Genomic DNA, 14625 nt, shown 5'->3' with positions numbered 1-14625 from the left:
CTAATTGAGGTTCGGCAAATGCTCCACTGGTGCACCGTATATCTTCACTGGCAGTCCGATAAGTGATGATACTATGTACGTCAGCGTCCGTTTCCTCGAGGCTCGAGCAGTCGAGCTTGACAAAATCAAAGCTCCCACCTACCTCGAGACCCCGGCCGCGAGGAGGAGCGCGGTGCTAAACCACCATGGCGATCCCTCTCCTCTTGCTCCTCCTCGTTCTCTCCTCTGCTTCAGCGGATGAGTACGGGGACGAGCTGCTGCGGCGCGCGTGGGGGGAGCGGGAGTGGATGGTGAGCGTGCGGCGGCGCATCCACGCGCACCCGGAGCTCGCGTTCCGGGAGCACCGCACCGCAGCCCTCGTCCGCGAGGAGCTCGAGCGCCTCGGCCTCCCCATCCGCGCCGTCGCCGGAACGGGCGTCGTCGCTGATGTAGGCTCCGGGGCGCCCCCCTTCGTGGCGCTCCGCGCCGACATGGACGCGCTCCCGCTCCAGGTCCCTCGCGCTGTCCCCCTTCCTGAAGCTTCTCATGTTCCGCTTTGGTCAGATAGTATCTTGTGTTGTGTCTCCACTTCTCTAATCGGAACCGTTCCGGGGGAAAATTAGGATGGCAGCTGCTTCGCTGAATTGATGTCATTCTGTTGGCCCCGACTGTAGGAATTAGTGGAGTGGGAGCACAAGAGCAAGGTGGACGGAGTGATGCACGCCTGCGGGCACGATGTCCACACAGCGATGCTTCTGGGGGCAGCAAAGTTACTCAGTCAGCGTAAGGATCAGCTCAAGGTGTGCATTTCCATACAAATCTCTTTCATGTACGACAGAACGAGTTGTTCAAGAATTGGGGTTCTGTTTCAATTTCTGAGCTAAGGTAGTTAAGCAAAGTGCCTGACCTTTGTTTGAATCCTCATATACAGCATGCCATTTTAACTAGTGTGGCAATACTGAATATGAACAACTCACAGGCAGTGAACATCCTGATTTCTTCCATAAAAAAACATCCTGATTTCAGTTGTGGTAATTTTGTTTAGGAGCAGCTCCAGAATCGTATGATGGTTTATCTTGTATTCTGAACTGAGTTAGTCTAATATAGATAATTAGTACTCGCGTCTAGAGGAGGCTACCGCTAAATGGTTTAGCCCACTTTTTACAACCTTGCTTCAGATTTTTCTCAAAAAAAAAACCTTGATTTTATACGGAGTAATTAATTAATTGATACTTATTACTGTAAAGGGAACAGTGAGACTCCTTTTTCAACCTGCCGAGGAAGGTGGTGCAGGTGCATCTCATATGATAAGTGAAGGGGTTCTGGATGGTGTTGAAGCCATATTTGCAATGCATGTTGACTATCGGATACCAACTGGTGTAATAGCAGCTCACCCAGGACCAACACAAGCAGCTGTATGTTTCTTTGAAGGAAAAATAGAAGGTAAAACTGGGATGGCTGAAACCCCACACTTAAATGTGGATCCTATTGTCGCTGCATCATTGGCCATCCTGTCCCTGCAGCAGCTTATTTCCAGAGAAGATGATCCTCTTCACAGCCAAGTATGATACTGCTTTTGATAATAGTATTTTACTTTGTGGATTTCTTTAGCATGCTGTAGAAAGGCATTGCACATAAATCTAGATTAGAAACTACAATGAAATAAATATTTTGCTTGTAGACAGTTAACTGAGGCTTGGTTTGGTAGTCCCTTTACGGTTGACTACTAGTATACCCTGTTGATAAAGATTAAGCATCAGCCCGCGCAGACTGCATAATAGTGTTAAACTTGTAATAACGTTTTGACTCGGCCAGCTGCTAGTTCATCCTTTTTCTCAGATAAAAGGATTGTTTCCAGCAGATAAAACCTTGTCTTGAGCCCTTGATTCTGCATTTGTTCCAATGTGTATTTTGGGCACCCACCATGTTGCTGATTTCATGCAGACAAACTTAGGGCGATTTGGAATCTATTTTTATTTACTACTAAATTATGTTAAAGAAACCTCAATTGAGGGCATAACAGTCATGTTTACACATTGTACTCATTCTAGTTTTTTTTCTTTCTTGAACATGCATGAGAGTTGCATATCATTATATTAAGAAGAACAAGGGGCAGGAACCCTTACTCACTTCTAGACTTCTAGTTGAGAGGTCGTCTGTTTCCTTCATTAACAGTGAACTCCATAGTCGGTCTATTCTGGAGTGACTAACCTGAAGGGAATATCAATGTTTTTTCTTATATTGATGCTATTGGTGAAAATCTTGGACATAAATTCCATAAAATCCTTTTGACGATTTATGTTTATTTCGTTCAGGTGGTCTCGGTTACCTATGTGAAAGCTGGAAAAGCCCTTGATGCTACCCCTGACGTCGTTGAATTTGGAGGTACTTTGAGGAGCCTCACCACTGAAGGCCTTTATCGTCTGCAGAGTAGGGTTAAAGAGGTTAGTAAAATCATGTATTATGCATGATTTTGTTTGTTGTTATTTATTTTATTGTGATACAGATGTCTTCTAGATGAGCTAGCACATGTCAAGGACCTCAGGTCCTAGGGTAGCTGGCCCCTGGCTACGGAGTTCGTAGCCACGGTCCGTCTTCTCCGGCGAGGTTTACTCCTCCGCCGTAGGCTTAGGGTAGTTGAGAGAGAGAGATGGATTTAGGCGATAATAATCTTCCCCCTTCAATTGTTCACGGGATTACACTTAATAGGCCAACCAACAAACTTGGCAACAACCAATTCTAAAAATAGGGAAATAACCTCTCCTAAACTTAAGGAAGTAAACAAAGGAAACTAATCAAATCTTCCTCTCAGCCACTCGTGGTGGCTTCCTCCTGCGCGGCTGCTGCTCTGGCCGCGCGCTCTGTGGCGCGCCGCACGTCGCGGGCCCGCCGGCGCCTGGTATACGTGCGGCCCCACATGACATCTCTCCCTCCCTCGAGTTTCAGCTCGTCCTCGAGCTGAAATGCCGGAAACCGGGCGGTGAACGGCTCGACATCTTTCCAGGTGGCTGACGCGGCGGACTGGCCCCTCCACTGGACCAGGACTTGACGAACGCCGCGAGCGAGGCGGTACCGAACTGCGCGTTCGGGTTCCGGAGCGACGGCACCGTAGTGGATCGGTGGCAGCGCTGGTATAGCTTGCGGGGGAGGGCCGTTGAACTTCTTGAGTACGCCGACGTGAAAGACATCATGCAGGCGGGCGCGGGACGGTAGGTCGAGGCGCACCGCGACGTCGTTGATCAACTCCGTGACGCGGTATGGGCCATAGAACTTGGGCTTCAGCTTGCCCGTGACCGGCTGCTGCAGGGACGCCGGGGTGCGATGGCGAAGGCGGAGAAGGGCCCAGTCGCCCACCTGGTAGGACACCTCCCGGTGGTTCTTGTCGTAGTGCCGCTTGTGAAGCGCCTGCGCCTGCTCGAGACGGTAGCGGACATCCTCGAGAAAAGCAGCCCGCTCCTCCATGCTCTTGGCGACGGCCGCCACGCGAGTGTCGCCCGGCTCATATGACCAGATGGAGGGAGGGTCCCGGCCGTAGACGACCCTGAACGGCGTGTCCTTGAGGGAACTTTGGTAGGCGGTGTTGAAGACGAACTCCGCCCATGGGAGCCAACGGAGCCACTGTCGCGGCCGATCTCCCGTGAGGCACCAGAGATACATGATGATGACCCTGTTTGCCGCCTCGGACTGCCCATCCGACTGAGGGTGAAAGGTAGTGGACATGTGCAGCTTCGTGCCCATCAAGCGCATCAGCTCACGCCAGAAGGTGGACGTGAAGATCGGGTCGCGGTCGGACACCAGCGACTGTGGAACTCCGTACAGGCGGACGATGTCGGTGAAGAACGCCTGGGCGACGGACTCGGCGGAGTACGGGTGCGCCAGAGGGATGAAATGGCAGTACTTGCTAAACCTGTCCACCACGGTTAAGATGACAGACTTGCCCTTGACGCGCGGAGAGCTTCGACGAAATCGAGGGCAATGTCCGTCCACACGCCTTGCGGCACGGGCACGGGCAGCAGCAGCCCTACGGGGTGCAAATGCTCCGACTTGTATCGCTGACAAGTGGCGCAAGCCCTCACAAAATCCTGCACAACCTGCTTCATGTTAGGGAAGTGAAAATCACGCCGCAGGCGGTGGAGCGTGCGATGGACGCCCTCGTGGCCCTCCTCGTGTACCGTGGCCACGATCTCGGGAACGAGGGAGGACGTCGGGGGGATGTAGAGGCGCCCGCTGAACTGAACCATGCCGTCGACCACGGTCCATGGGTCCTGGCGTGTCCCAGCGCGTACATCGTCCTGGAGCGTGACGAGGGCCGGGTCGGTGAGCTGGGCCTGGCGGAGGCGCGTAATGAAGTCGAAGCGGGGGCCCGAGAGCGCCAAGATGGTCCCGGTCTCCTCGGTGTCGCGGCGGGAGAGGGCATCGGCCACCGCGTTCGCATTCCCGGGCTTATATTCGACCGAGAAGTCGAAGCCCAAGAGCTTGCCAACCCAATGGTGCTGAGGGATCGTCGCCAGCCTCTGGTCGAGTAGGTATTTGAGGCTGTAGTGGTCTGTCTTGACGATGAAATGACGGCCCCACAAATACGGCCTCCAGTGCCGGACGACGTGGACGAGGCCGATGAGCTCACGCTCGTAGACCGCGAGCGAGCGATGGCGAGGCGCAACGGGCCTACTGAAGAACGCGATCGGGTGCCCCTCCTGGATCAAGACCGCACCGAAGCCGTACGTGGATGCGTCGCACTCGACGATGAACGACTTGGTGAAGTCGGGCATGGCGAGGACCGGCGCCGAGGTGACTGCGGACTTGAGGGCGTCGAAAGCCGCGGCCGCCTCAAGGGACCAGGAGAATCCATCCTTCTTGAGTAGAGCCGTTAGCGGTGCAGCGACGGTGCCGTAGTTGTGGACGAATTTGCGGTAGTACCCCGCCAAGCCGAGGAAACCCCGCACCGCCCTAGCCGACCGCGGTGTCGGCCAGTCGTGGATGGCCTGTACCTTGGCCGAGTCCATGGCGACGCCCGCCTCCGAGATGACGTGGCCAAGGTAGGCGACGGAGGTGGCGCCGAAGGCGCACTTAGCGCGCTTGACGAAGAGTTGGTGGCGGCGGAGCTCGGAGAGGACGACGCGGAGGTGGCGCAGGTGATCCGCCCAAGTCGAGCTGTAGATTAGAATGTCATCAAAGAAGACAAGAACGAACCGACGAAGAAACGGCCGCAGCACGTCGTTCATCAAGGCCTGGAATGTCGCCGGGGCGTTGCACAAGCCGAACGGCATCACCAGAAACTCGTAGAGGCCATCATGGGTGCGAAAGGCGGTCTTGTGGATGTCCTCCCGGCGCATCCGCACCTGGTGGTACCCGGACCGCAAGTCCAGCTTGGTGAAGAAGCGCGCCCCGTGAAGCTCGTCCAGGAGTTCGTCGACGACGGGGATGGGGAAGGCGTCCTTGACGGTGAGAGCATTGAGCGCTCTGTAGTCGACGCAAAACCGCCACGACCCATCCTCCTTGATGAGGAGGACCGGCGATGAGAATGCCAAGTCGCTGCGGCGGACGATGCCCTGCGCGATCATGGCGGCGCACTGCCGCTCCAACTCGTCCTTGTGGGCCGCCGGGTAACGATAGGGCCGCACCGCGACGGGGGCCGCGTCGGGCTTGAGGACGATGGCGTGGTCGCGGCCGCGCAGTGGAGGCAGCCCGGTCGGTTCGGCGAAGACGTCCGCGAACGTGGCCAGCAGATTGTCGAGGAGGGAGCCGCTCGCGTCGACCGAGTGGGCGTGCGCGCCGAACGGCGAGTCCACCCCACGCCAGCAGACGTCGCGCCCGTGGAGGTTGAAAGATATGGTCCGCGCGGGAACGTCCCAAGTGATGCGCTCCAGCGTGGTCATCCACTGCGTGCTGAGGACCATGTCATACCCGGCGAGCGGCATGACGTAGAGGTCGACGCTGAAGTCCAACCCGTCGATGGAGATGGGCGCGCGGCGGAGAACGCCCGGACAGGCGACCTTCTCGCCATTGGCGACCGTCGCGATGAGCCGCGGTCGTGGCTGGATGGGCAGCCCCGTGCGCTGGGCGGCGGCCTCCCCGATGAAGTTGTGGGTCGACCCCGTGTCGATCAGGGCGACGAGGGAGGCGGCGCCCACAGCCACGCGAAGCAGCAGCGCGGTGTTGGTCGGCACACCCGCGACGGCGTGGAGGGAGAACACGGGCGACTCCGTGTCCGGCGTGTCCTCGCCGTCCCCGCCATCATTGTCGTCGTCCACGCTGTCCACAAAGAACAACCGTTTGCAAACCTTGTTATGCCCGCGACTGTACTTCTCATCACAGTTAAAGCACAGCCCTAGGTGGCGCCGTTCATCTTGTTCCGCTTGGTTCAGGCGCTTGATCGGGCGGCCCTCGGCAGACGCTGTGGGTGCCGCCGGCTTAGCCACGAGGTGTGGGGACGGGCGTGGTCCAGGCGTCGGCAGCATTCCCCGGCCAGCTGCCTTTGGTGCGGAGGCGTAGTACTGCTCCAAGAGCTCCATCTGGCGCGCGAGGCTCATGGCCGCCGCCAAAGACTGCGGATTTTGGTTCTGCACGTGGAGGCTGAGCGGGGGGAGGAGACCGCCCGTGAACAACTGCACGCGCTGCGCTTCATCGAGGTGTCCCGCGCGGGGCAGGAGGGCTTGGAAGCGATCTTGATATTCCTCCACCGTGCCCGTACGCCGGCAGGACGCGAGCTCGAAGAGGGGGGCCGAGCGTAGCGGCGGCCCGAAGCGGAGGTTGAGAAGCTCCTTGAAACGCGGCCACGACAGCGTCCCCTCGTCCTCCTGGAGTTGCATGTACCACAGCTGCGCCGCGTCCTGGAGGTTGTAGGATGCCATCCACACCCGTTCTTCCTGCATGATCCGCTGCTGCCTGAAGAAAGACTCGCACCGGTTGAGGAAGATCAGTGGGTCACTCTTGCCGTCGTAGTGGGGAAACTCGGGCCGCCAGTGCTTGGGCGGTCGGTCTTGATGGTGCTCGCCCCCGGATCCCGGTCGCGCACCGGACGCGGACGAACCAGCGATGGAGAGGTCGGCGATCGCCTTGGCGTTAGCCTCGATCGATTTTTGCATCAGGGCGACGGACTTGATGAGCGCCTCGAGGGAGGCTTTGAGGTCATCCCCCATGGTGCCTGGGCAGGATGCGACGGACGACGAGGGTGAAGATGCAGCGATGGCGGCGGCGGGTGGTGGTGGGGTGCGGGTTGCGGCGGCGGGTGGTGTGGCTGAAGGCGCGGCGGTCGACGATGAAGAGGATCGACGTGACCGTGATACCAGGTTGTCAAGGACCTCAGGTCCTAGGGTAGCTGGCCCCTGGCTACGGAGTTCGTAGCCACGGTCCGTCTTCTCCGGCGAGGTTTACTCCTCCGCCGTAGGCTTAGGGTAGTTGAGAGAGAGATGGATTTAGGCGATAATAATCTTCCCCCTTCAATTGTTCACGGGATTACACTTAATAGGTCAACCGGCCAACAAACTTGGCAACAACCAATTCTAAAAATAGGGAAATAACCCCTCCTAAACTTAAGGAAGTAAACAAAGGAAACTAATCAAATCTTCCTCTCAGCCACTCGTGGTGGCTTCCTCCTGCGCGGCTGCTGCTCTGGCCGCGCGCTCTGTGGCGCGCCGCACGTCGCGGGCCCGCCGGCGCCTGGTATACGTGCGGCCCCACATGACAGCACATTCAAAGCATTGTGGCACAGATGCATTTCCTTCGCAATAGCTTTCAAACTACTTATGCAATGAATGGTATTAGTATTATAGACCTGTAACTGCCCCATAGGCCCATAGAAACACATGGTTCCACTTCAGTGTTATTCTGGTATGCCTGAACACAAAGTTAGCAACTCATGTTTTTCTTTATGTGAGTAGTCCATGGCAATGTTCTTAGTCTTGTCAAAGTTGAATTAGTGTTCCCCTTTCAAAAGTAATCAACAGTATTTACCTAATTCTCAGAATAATGGATGCTTCTAATAAATAGTAACTCTACAATTAATAGGATTCACATATTCAGAAGGAAATGGGAATTCACCATTTTTCAGGTAGTAGAAGGCCAGGCTGCAGTACATAGATGCAAGGGAGCCGTTGATATGAAGAGCGAGGACTACCCAATGTACCCTGCTGTTGTGAACGATGAGAAGCTGCATCGCCATGTAGAGGATGTCAGCAGACGCTTGCTTGGCCCGGACAAGGTGGAGCCTGGAGAGAAGATCATGGCAGGCGAAGACTTTGCTTTCTACCAGCAGCTGATTTCCGGTGTTATGTTTGGCATCGGAATTAGAAACGAGAAAGTTGGCTCCGTTCACTCAGCTCACAACCCTTATTTCTTCGTTGATGAGGACGTCATTCCACTTGGTGCTGCTTTGCATAATGCAATTGCAGAACTTTATCTCTCTGAGGCATCTGCTGTGTACGAAGGAGGGGACTTGCAGTCGCATTCACAGTCTTGAGCTGAAAAGATGGTTGAAATGTAAACCTACGCATAGCATTGACCATACCTGGTGCATTTTCTCTGATAATTGGGTTTTTTTTCCCTCTTGAGTAACTTGCTCTGATAATTGGTTTAAAGTACACATGCATTTTCTCAGTCAACCGTGATTCTGCCAAAGGATTGTGCAGCTTTGTGATTCTTATATCAGAATGTAATTGGCAATCTCCATTTTTCCAGGTAGTAGAAGGGCAGGCGGCTGTATATAGGTGCAAGGGAGCTGTCGACATGAAGGTTGAGGACTACCCAATGTACCCAGCTGTTGTGAATGACGAGAGGCTGCATCGATACGTAGAGGATGTCGGCAGAGGCTTGCTTGGCCCTGGCAAGGTGAGACCAGGGGAAAAGATCATGGCCGGCGAAGACTTCGCTTTCTACCAGCAGCTGGTTCCCGGTATTATGTTTGGCATCGGCATTAGGAACGAGAAAGCTGGTTCTGTTTACTCAGTTCACAACCCCTATTTCTTCGTTGATGAGGACGTCATTCCTGTTGGGGCTGCTTTGCATGCTGCGATTGCAGAACTTTACTTTACTGAGGGCTCCTCTCTCAACAAAGACTCGTAGCTTCTCGCTCGTGCGGTTGATCTTTGGGTTGAATAAATATAATTGACATGTACAAATGCATTGTAAAAGGTTTTTTTTCTTTTCTTTTGCAAAATTGTGACTCACAAAACAATGCAACGTCATTTTGAAGCAGAGCTCTACTTGACTACTTCCCTGACGGAGGCTGCATTTCAGGCGACCATGATCTCCGGTGGCCAATCAGATCTGAACATCTGATCCACCGTGGTGATTAGCTCCCCGCGGCCTGCATCAACCTCCAACTATTGTTTTCCCCTCTTTAAACAGAAACACTACAAGGTTCCCAATCCTATATTGAAGGGTTTCTGAGCAACTCTACAAGATCTCTTATGTTATATCTCCTATACCATAATTTGTTTCATCTCCTATAAATTGTTTTAGAAGAGTACATTAAAATTAATTTAGGATATAATACAACATTTATTACCTAAAATATAAGATATACACAATATAAGAGATCTTTTCAAGGGCAGGCAGGTTATCCCAGTGTTAGTGTATCTTTTCAATCATCTTAGCTAGAAATAAGAGACATCATATGGAGATTAATTGTCCCCCGAGTCAGTGTATTTTCAAACATCCAAATATTATAGCGTCCTCAATGTCCAAAATACTTTACCATTCCGCTGGCATCTATACTTAGGATTTTTGGCTCCACTTATATCTACCTCAATTTATACGTAATGGGACCTTGTTTGGGTTGCCGTATATCATCTCAGTCCATGTGTGTTTTAATGGGGTGGAATTTACTCAATCCACCTCAATCTACTCCAACTTACATGGACGGAGGTGAATACATATACATCCAAACAAGTTCTGTAGTCGATTTGGCTCCAGCATTCACCTAAATCTATATATAATAAAGTAAATTAAATAAAAATTAATTATTTTTTCTATCTAAATCATTATAATTCATAGGGATTAAGGTAGATACAAATACAGCCGATCAACGACTCAAATCGCTGATCACATGGACTGTCCATCCATTCTAGTATTATCAAACAGTAGCTTTGTCAGGTCGGCGATGCTACCCCTAGATCCGTAGCCTGCTAAGCACTATCACACTCCACACGCACACGCGACCCTTGGTCCCTTGCCTCAATCTAACGCATTGGTCTGAAACTTGGCTAAAATTGGCTGAAAACACTGTTCTGGTTGAATTATGGTGAGAGAAAAATATTGTTTCGACTAAAATAACAAGCCGAACAAACCAAATATGGGGTAAGCCGAACAGGGCCTGCACATTCCACAGACATCCACGCATGCACTGATGCGCCACCTCTACATCGGCGCACAATATCATTTTTTTTTCTGCACCCGTACTGTGAGCAGTGTAATTTCACTTGTGCCGAGAGGCCCGAGACAATATTGTCGGGACACGACGAGCAAAGCTCCAAACTTTGCACCGACCAGGTTGCAATGGTGCATTAGAAAAATGTGCTGACTCAGCTTTCGATTCGATCCATCGTAGGGAGTATCGGCGAAAATTAAACAAATACGGGACTTGGATTTCCAACAAACTCTAGCCTCTAGCTAGGCCTAAAGCCCTATATAAACCCCTACCTGTCGTCGTGCCGGTCATCCCAGTAAGACTGTCTCCAACAACGTACTTAAATGAGCACCTAAACCTAAAATGGGCCAGTCTCCCGCTCTCTGTTGATAAAAGCCGTCAAAGTAGTGTGTAGTTCAGTCGTTCCGTGTCAAAGGATGGCGTCGACCTCCAGCCGCATGGTCGCATCCGTCGTCGTCTTCCTGCTGCTGCTCGCCGCCTCAGGTGCATGTCCTGCATAGCACGCGCTAGCTAGCTCGTGCCGTACTGTTTGTAGTAGCATGAATCTTGTTTCGTTCTGACATGTAGCACGGCGTGCACCGCCGTTGCTTAATTTTATTCGCGCAGAGATGGGGACGACGAGGGTGGCTGAAGCGAGGCACAGGCACTGCTTCTCGCAGAGCCACAAGTTCGTCGGCGCCTGCCTGAGCGAGAGCAACTGCGAGAACGTCTGCAAGACGGAGGGCTTTCCGTCGGGCGAGTGCAAGTGGCACGGCATAGTGAGCAAGTGCCACTGCAAGCGGATCTGCTAGCCGGCAGCCCCCCGCCGGCTGGCCGGCTCCAATCCGGTTAGCTGCACTGCATGCAGCATTGCAGCAGCATGATCGACCTGCCGGCTGCCGGCCGGTCTATCTGCGTTTGCTGTTATTTGTTGGCGTTGCGCGTCACCGTCCCTGCTGTGGCGCGCGGTCACCGCCTTACGTACGTGCGTGTCCGTGTGTCTTCAGTTTACTCTTTAGACGTAACGTGGCTATGAGTGAGTGTGTGTGTGTGTCTCGTGAACCGGCTTCACGTGCTGTGGTTTTTACAGTTTCTAATGTGTTTTAGTTACCTGGAATAATAAAGTTTGTCGTCGTGCACATTGTGTTTTAGTTACCTGGAATAATAAAGTTTGGTTGCTTTGCTTTTATCATGCCGCATTGTATCGTGCATAAGTAGAAGCAAGTTGAATGAATGCATCGGTCAAAAAAGAATATTGTTTGGTTGATCGTATGAGCGGTTTGGTTGTAGGCCACTGTGACCCACGCTGCACCTGCGGCAACGCCACTGTTGTGGCTCTGAAAATGGCCACAATAGTCTGTGGCGAGAATCTTGTCGTTTTAAACTACATATTCTCGTGGCCGGCTCCGTTGAGTCACCAACCAAATACATACGACTTAGATTTCTGTGGCGACAGAGTTTGACAAAGCATATTGGAACGTTCATGGTCGTTAAATAAATCTCCAAATTATAGATTTTAAGTGACCATGCAACAAGCTATATGTTCCATTGCAATTCTTGAATACATTTTGCACCAATAGAACTGTAGAATCTATACCACCGCATGCATCGCCCCTGAAAGTCTGAACAGCGAGTCTGGATGCGCCTCCTTTCTCACAAATCTAATATAGCATCCCTTTAGCTTCGAGTGAACCATTCCGTGGACCATGGTCGTGGTCCCCGAGCGTCTATACAGTTTCTTCTTTTGTCTCTCATTTTATTTTATTTTCTTCCTTTTCTTTTCCTTTTTATCATATTAATGTACACATTTCTCCTAAATATACTAATTTTTTAGGTCAAATTTGTCGAGAACAAATTATGTTAAAAGTTGTGCTAGATAAGTTGTTTATATATATATATATATATATATATATATATATATATATATATAGAAAAGCATTAACAAAAAAACTTATGTTTCTAAGTTACCTTATTTGTAAAATTTATTATATAAAAGTTATGTTAAAAAAGTTATGTTAGTAAATTGTCACATAATTTTGTCTATCGATAATTATGAACACAAGTTGGGTTTTAAAACTCATGTAGAAAAGTTGTCATGATAAGTTGTCTATAAAATAAAATTATATTAAAAACATGATGATTATCGGTTGTGGATTGTGGGTGATAAGTTATATGATGCAAAATATTACTCCCTCTATCCCCAAATAAATCAATTCCTAGAATTCATGCCAGTCAAACTTTTTTTAAGTTTGACTAACTTTATATCAAAGAGGAACAACATATATGACATAAAATGAGCACCTTATAAAAATATATTATATGATAAATCTAATGAAACTAATTTGATACTATAAATCTTAACATCCTTTTCTAGAAATTCAGTCAAAGTTTAAAAGTTTGACTTAAGACAACTCTGGTAATCTATTTATTCAGGGACAGAGGAGGTATGTACAAAAGTTGTGGTTATAGTTTTGTAGTAGTTTTCTAAAAGAAGAAAGTTGGCAAAATATTGTTTTCAAAAAGGAAAACTCGCCGGATTATCTCGTCGTTAACATTTGTGGAGCCGCTTTTTTTCTGATTCCAGTCAGGCTCTTAAATCATTGCTGTAAAAAATACAAACGGGCATCTAAGCATACCGACCAATCCTCACGAAATAGAGTTGTAGGTACCGGGAAAGCTCGCTCCCACTTGCACGCAAGCGCATCATTGTCCGATGTGGATGTCAGGATGTGTGCGTCGAGCTCGACGGCCGCTGGGCACTGGAATCTGTCACGCTGGTGCCTGGAGGCTGGAGGTAGTGACGTTCGTCTTTGCGACGACGAGGAAAAGCCCGGATCTGGCCCCCCTTCTTCCACACGATCAAAGTCGACTACGACAACCAGTATTCGAGCTGTCGACCGCCAATTGGTTCGGTTGCAGAATGCACGACCACGTTTGCTAGTAAATTTAATGTAAAAATTATATTTTATAAAATCCAATAGAATTCCGATGTTATAAACAAAATTCTACGAGCTGATACTATGAGGCAAGAAAAATATCCTACCAGAAGGAATGGCTGAAATTTAAGTGTAGTAGACTTTTCTTTCTTTCTTTTTTGTTTGCGATTCCGAAGTACACGCACGCAAATCATACCCATATGAGCGTCTTCGGAGACTGGACCGACAAATCCTCGAGATTAACGAAGTTACTATAGACGTCTCACTGTCGATGACAACGTCGCCCGCCAATTGGTTCTGTTGCAGAATGCACGACCACGTTTGCTAGTAAATTTAATGTAAAAATTATATTTTATAAAATCCAATAGAATTCTGATATTATAATCAAAATTCTACGAGCTGATACTATGAGGCAAGAAAAATATCCTACCAGAAGCTGATACTATGAGGCAAGAAAAATATCCTACTTCCTAACCATCTTAATTACGCCTGATTGCCTGCATGCCGTACATTGTCGGCACCAGAAACCGTGAAAGCTCATACCCACTTGCACACAAGAATAGTATCATAGTCGGATGTATGCGTCGACTCGTCCTTGCATTGCATGATCCGTCCTGTTCCAAGAGCTTCGTGTGTGTATCGCCTTTCGAAAAGAAATAGTTGATTCCGCATTCCGGCAAAATGGGTGACGCTGAAGCGGTGACGAAGCCTTGCAAATCAATTCACAATCCTGCATAAATAGTGTGCCATGCTAGTGCTATTATGCGCTTTTGGACAGGTCTACATGCTGACGGTGATTAGGAGATGTTGATAGATTGGGAATTCAATCAATGTTCGAACAAGATTACGCCAAAATCAAGAAAACCATATGGAACGTCCATGGGAGGGAGTACATGCATGCTTAGAGTTATGTCGGACATCATCGTCTTGGCATGCCCATAAACAAAACTCATCAAAAAACTTTTGATCCCCACGCTACCCCCACCCCCTTCTCTATGCCACGTCATCTTTGTCTATCTTCTCATCTCTATGCCTCGCCATCTCTATCTATCTTCTTGTCGTGGCCCTAAGTTCACAGAGTCGCTCTTCCCCATGTTTCTGGTAATAAAGTTTTGGCATCAATATTGGCACTGAGAAAGGAGAAATAACTTGATTCTAAAGATCAAGGATCAAAACTGGCTTGTAGTGACTTAGGGGAGGAACATATTCCGACAATCAAGTTTATGAATAAACCATGAAAATCATATCGCTTTTTTATATCTTACGTACAATTGATCCATCAATTCCTTGATGCGTATGTGTAACAATCCCAATAGTAGCATAACAAATATGATTAGAATTCCTTTTCTTTCTTCACGAGAAGCT

At 50.0% G+C, this 14625-nt stretch overlaps 2 protein-coding genes across 5 annotated transcripts; both read left to right on the top strand.

Moving 5' to 3' along the window:
* The first annotated feature begins 54 nt into the window (after nucleotides 1-54).
* Nucleotides 55-9295, top strand: LOC136491057 (IAA-amino acid hydrolase ILR1-like 5). 4 transcript variants are annotated; one of them, XR_010767938.1, is made up of 6 exons: nucleotides 55-491; nucleotides 654-779; nucleotides 1227-1541; nucleotides 2295-2423; nucleotides 8030-8488; nucleotides 8656-8786. XR_010767938.1 is itself a non-coding variant. In XM_066487267.1 (6 exons), the coding sequence occupies exons 1-5, from the start codon at nucleotides 186-188 to the stop codon at nucleotides 8435-8437; spliced, it is 1284 nt and encodes a 427-aa protein (XP_066343364.1). In that variant the 5' UTR covers nucleotides 55-185; the 3' UTR covers nucleotides 8438-8457; nucleotides 8656-8791. The 4 variants fall into 4 exon arrangements, 3 of the variants coding, with proteins under 3 accessions (XP_066343364.1, XP_066343362.1, XP_066343365.1); XM_066487267.1 differs by having other exon boundaries at nucleotides 8030-8457; nucleotides 8656-8791; XM_066487265.1 differs by having other exon boundaries at nucleotides 8030-8796.
* Nucleotides 9296-10656: 1361 nt separating this feature from the next.
* On the top strand, nucleotides 10657-11191 carry LOC136491073 (defensin-like protein CAL1). The gene is made up of 2 exons (XM_066487286.1): nucleotides 10657-10828; nucleotides 10952-11191. The coding sequence occupies exons 1-2, from the start codon at nucleotides 10762-10764 to the stop codon at nucleotides 11134-11136; spliced, it is 252 nt and encodes an 83-aa protein (XP_066343383.1). The 5' UTR covers nucleotides 10657-10761; the 3' UTR covers nucleotides 11137-11191.
* The last annotated feature ends 3434 nt before the right edge of the window (nucleotides 11192-14625 follow it).

The sequence above is a fragment of the Miscanthus floridulus genome, chromosome 11, assembly GCF_019320115.1.
Source record: "Miscanthus floridulus cultivar M001 chromosome 11, ASM1932011v1, whole genome shotgun sequence".
Lineage (NCBI taxonomy): Eukaryota > Viridiplantae > Streptophyta > Magnoliopsida > Poales > Poaceae > Miscanthus > Miscanthus floridulus.
This window is presented reverse-complemented; position numbering and strand designations above follow the sequence as displayed.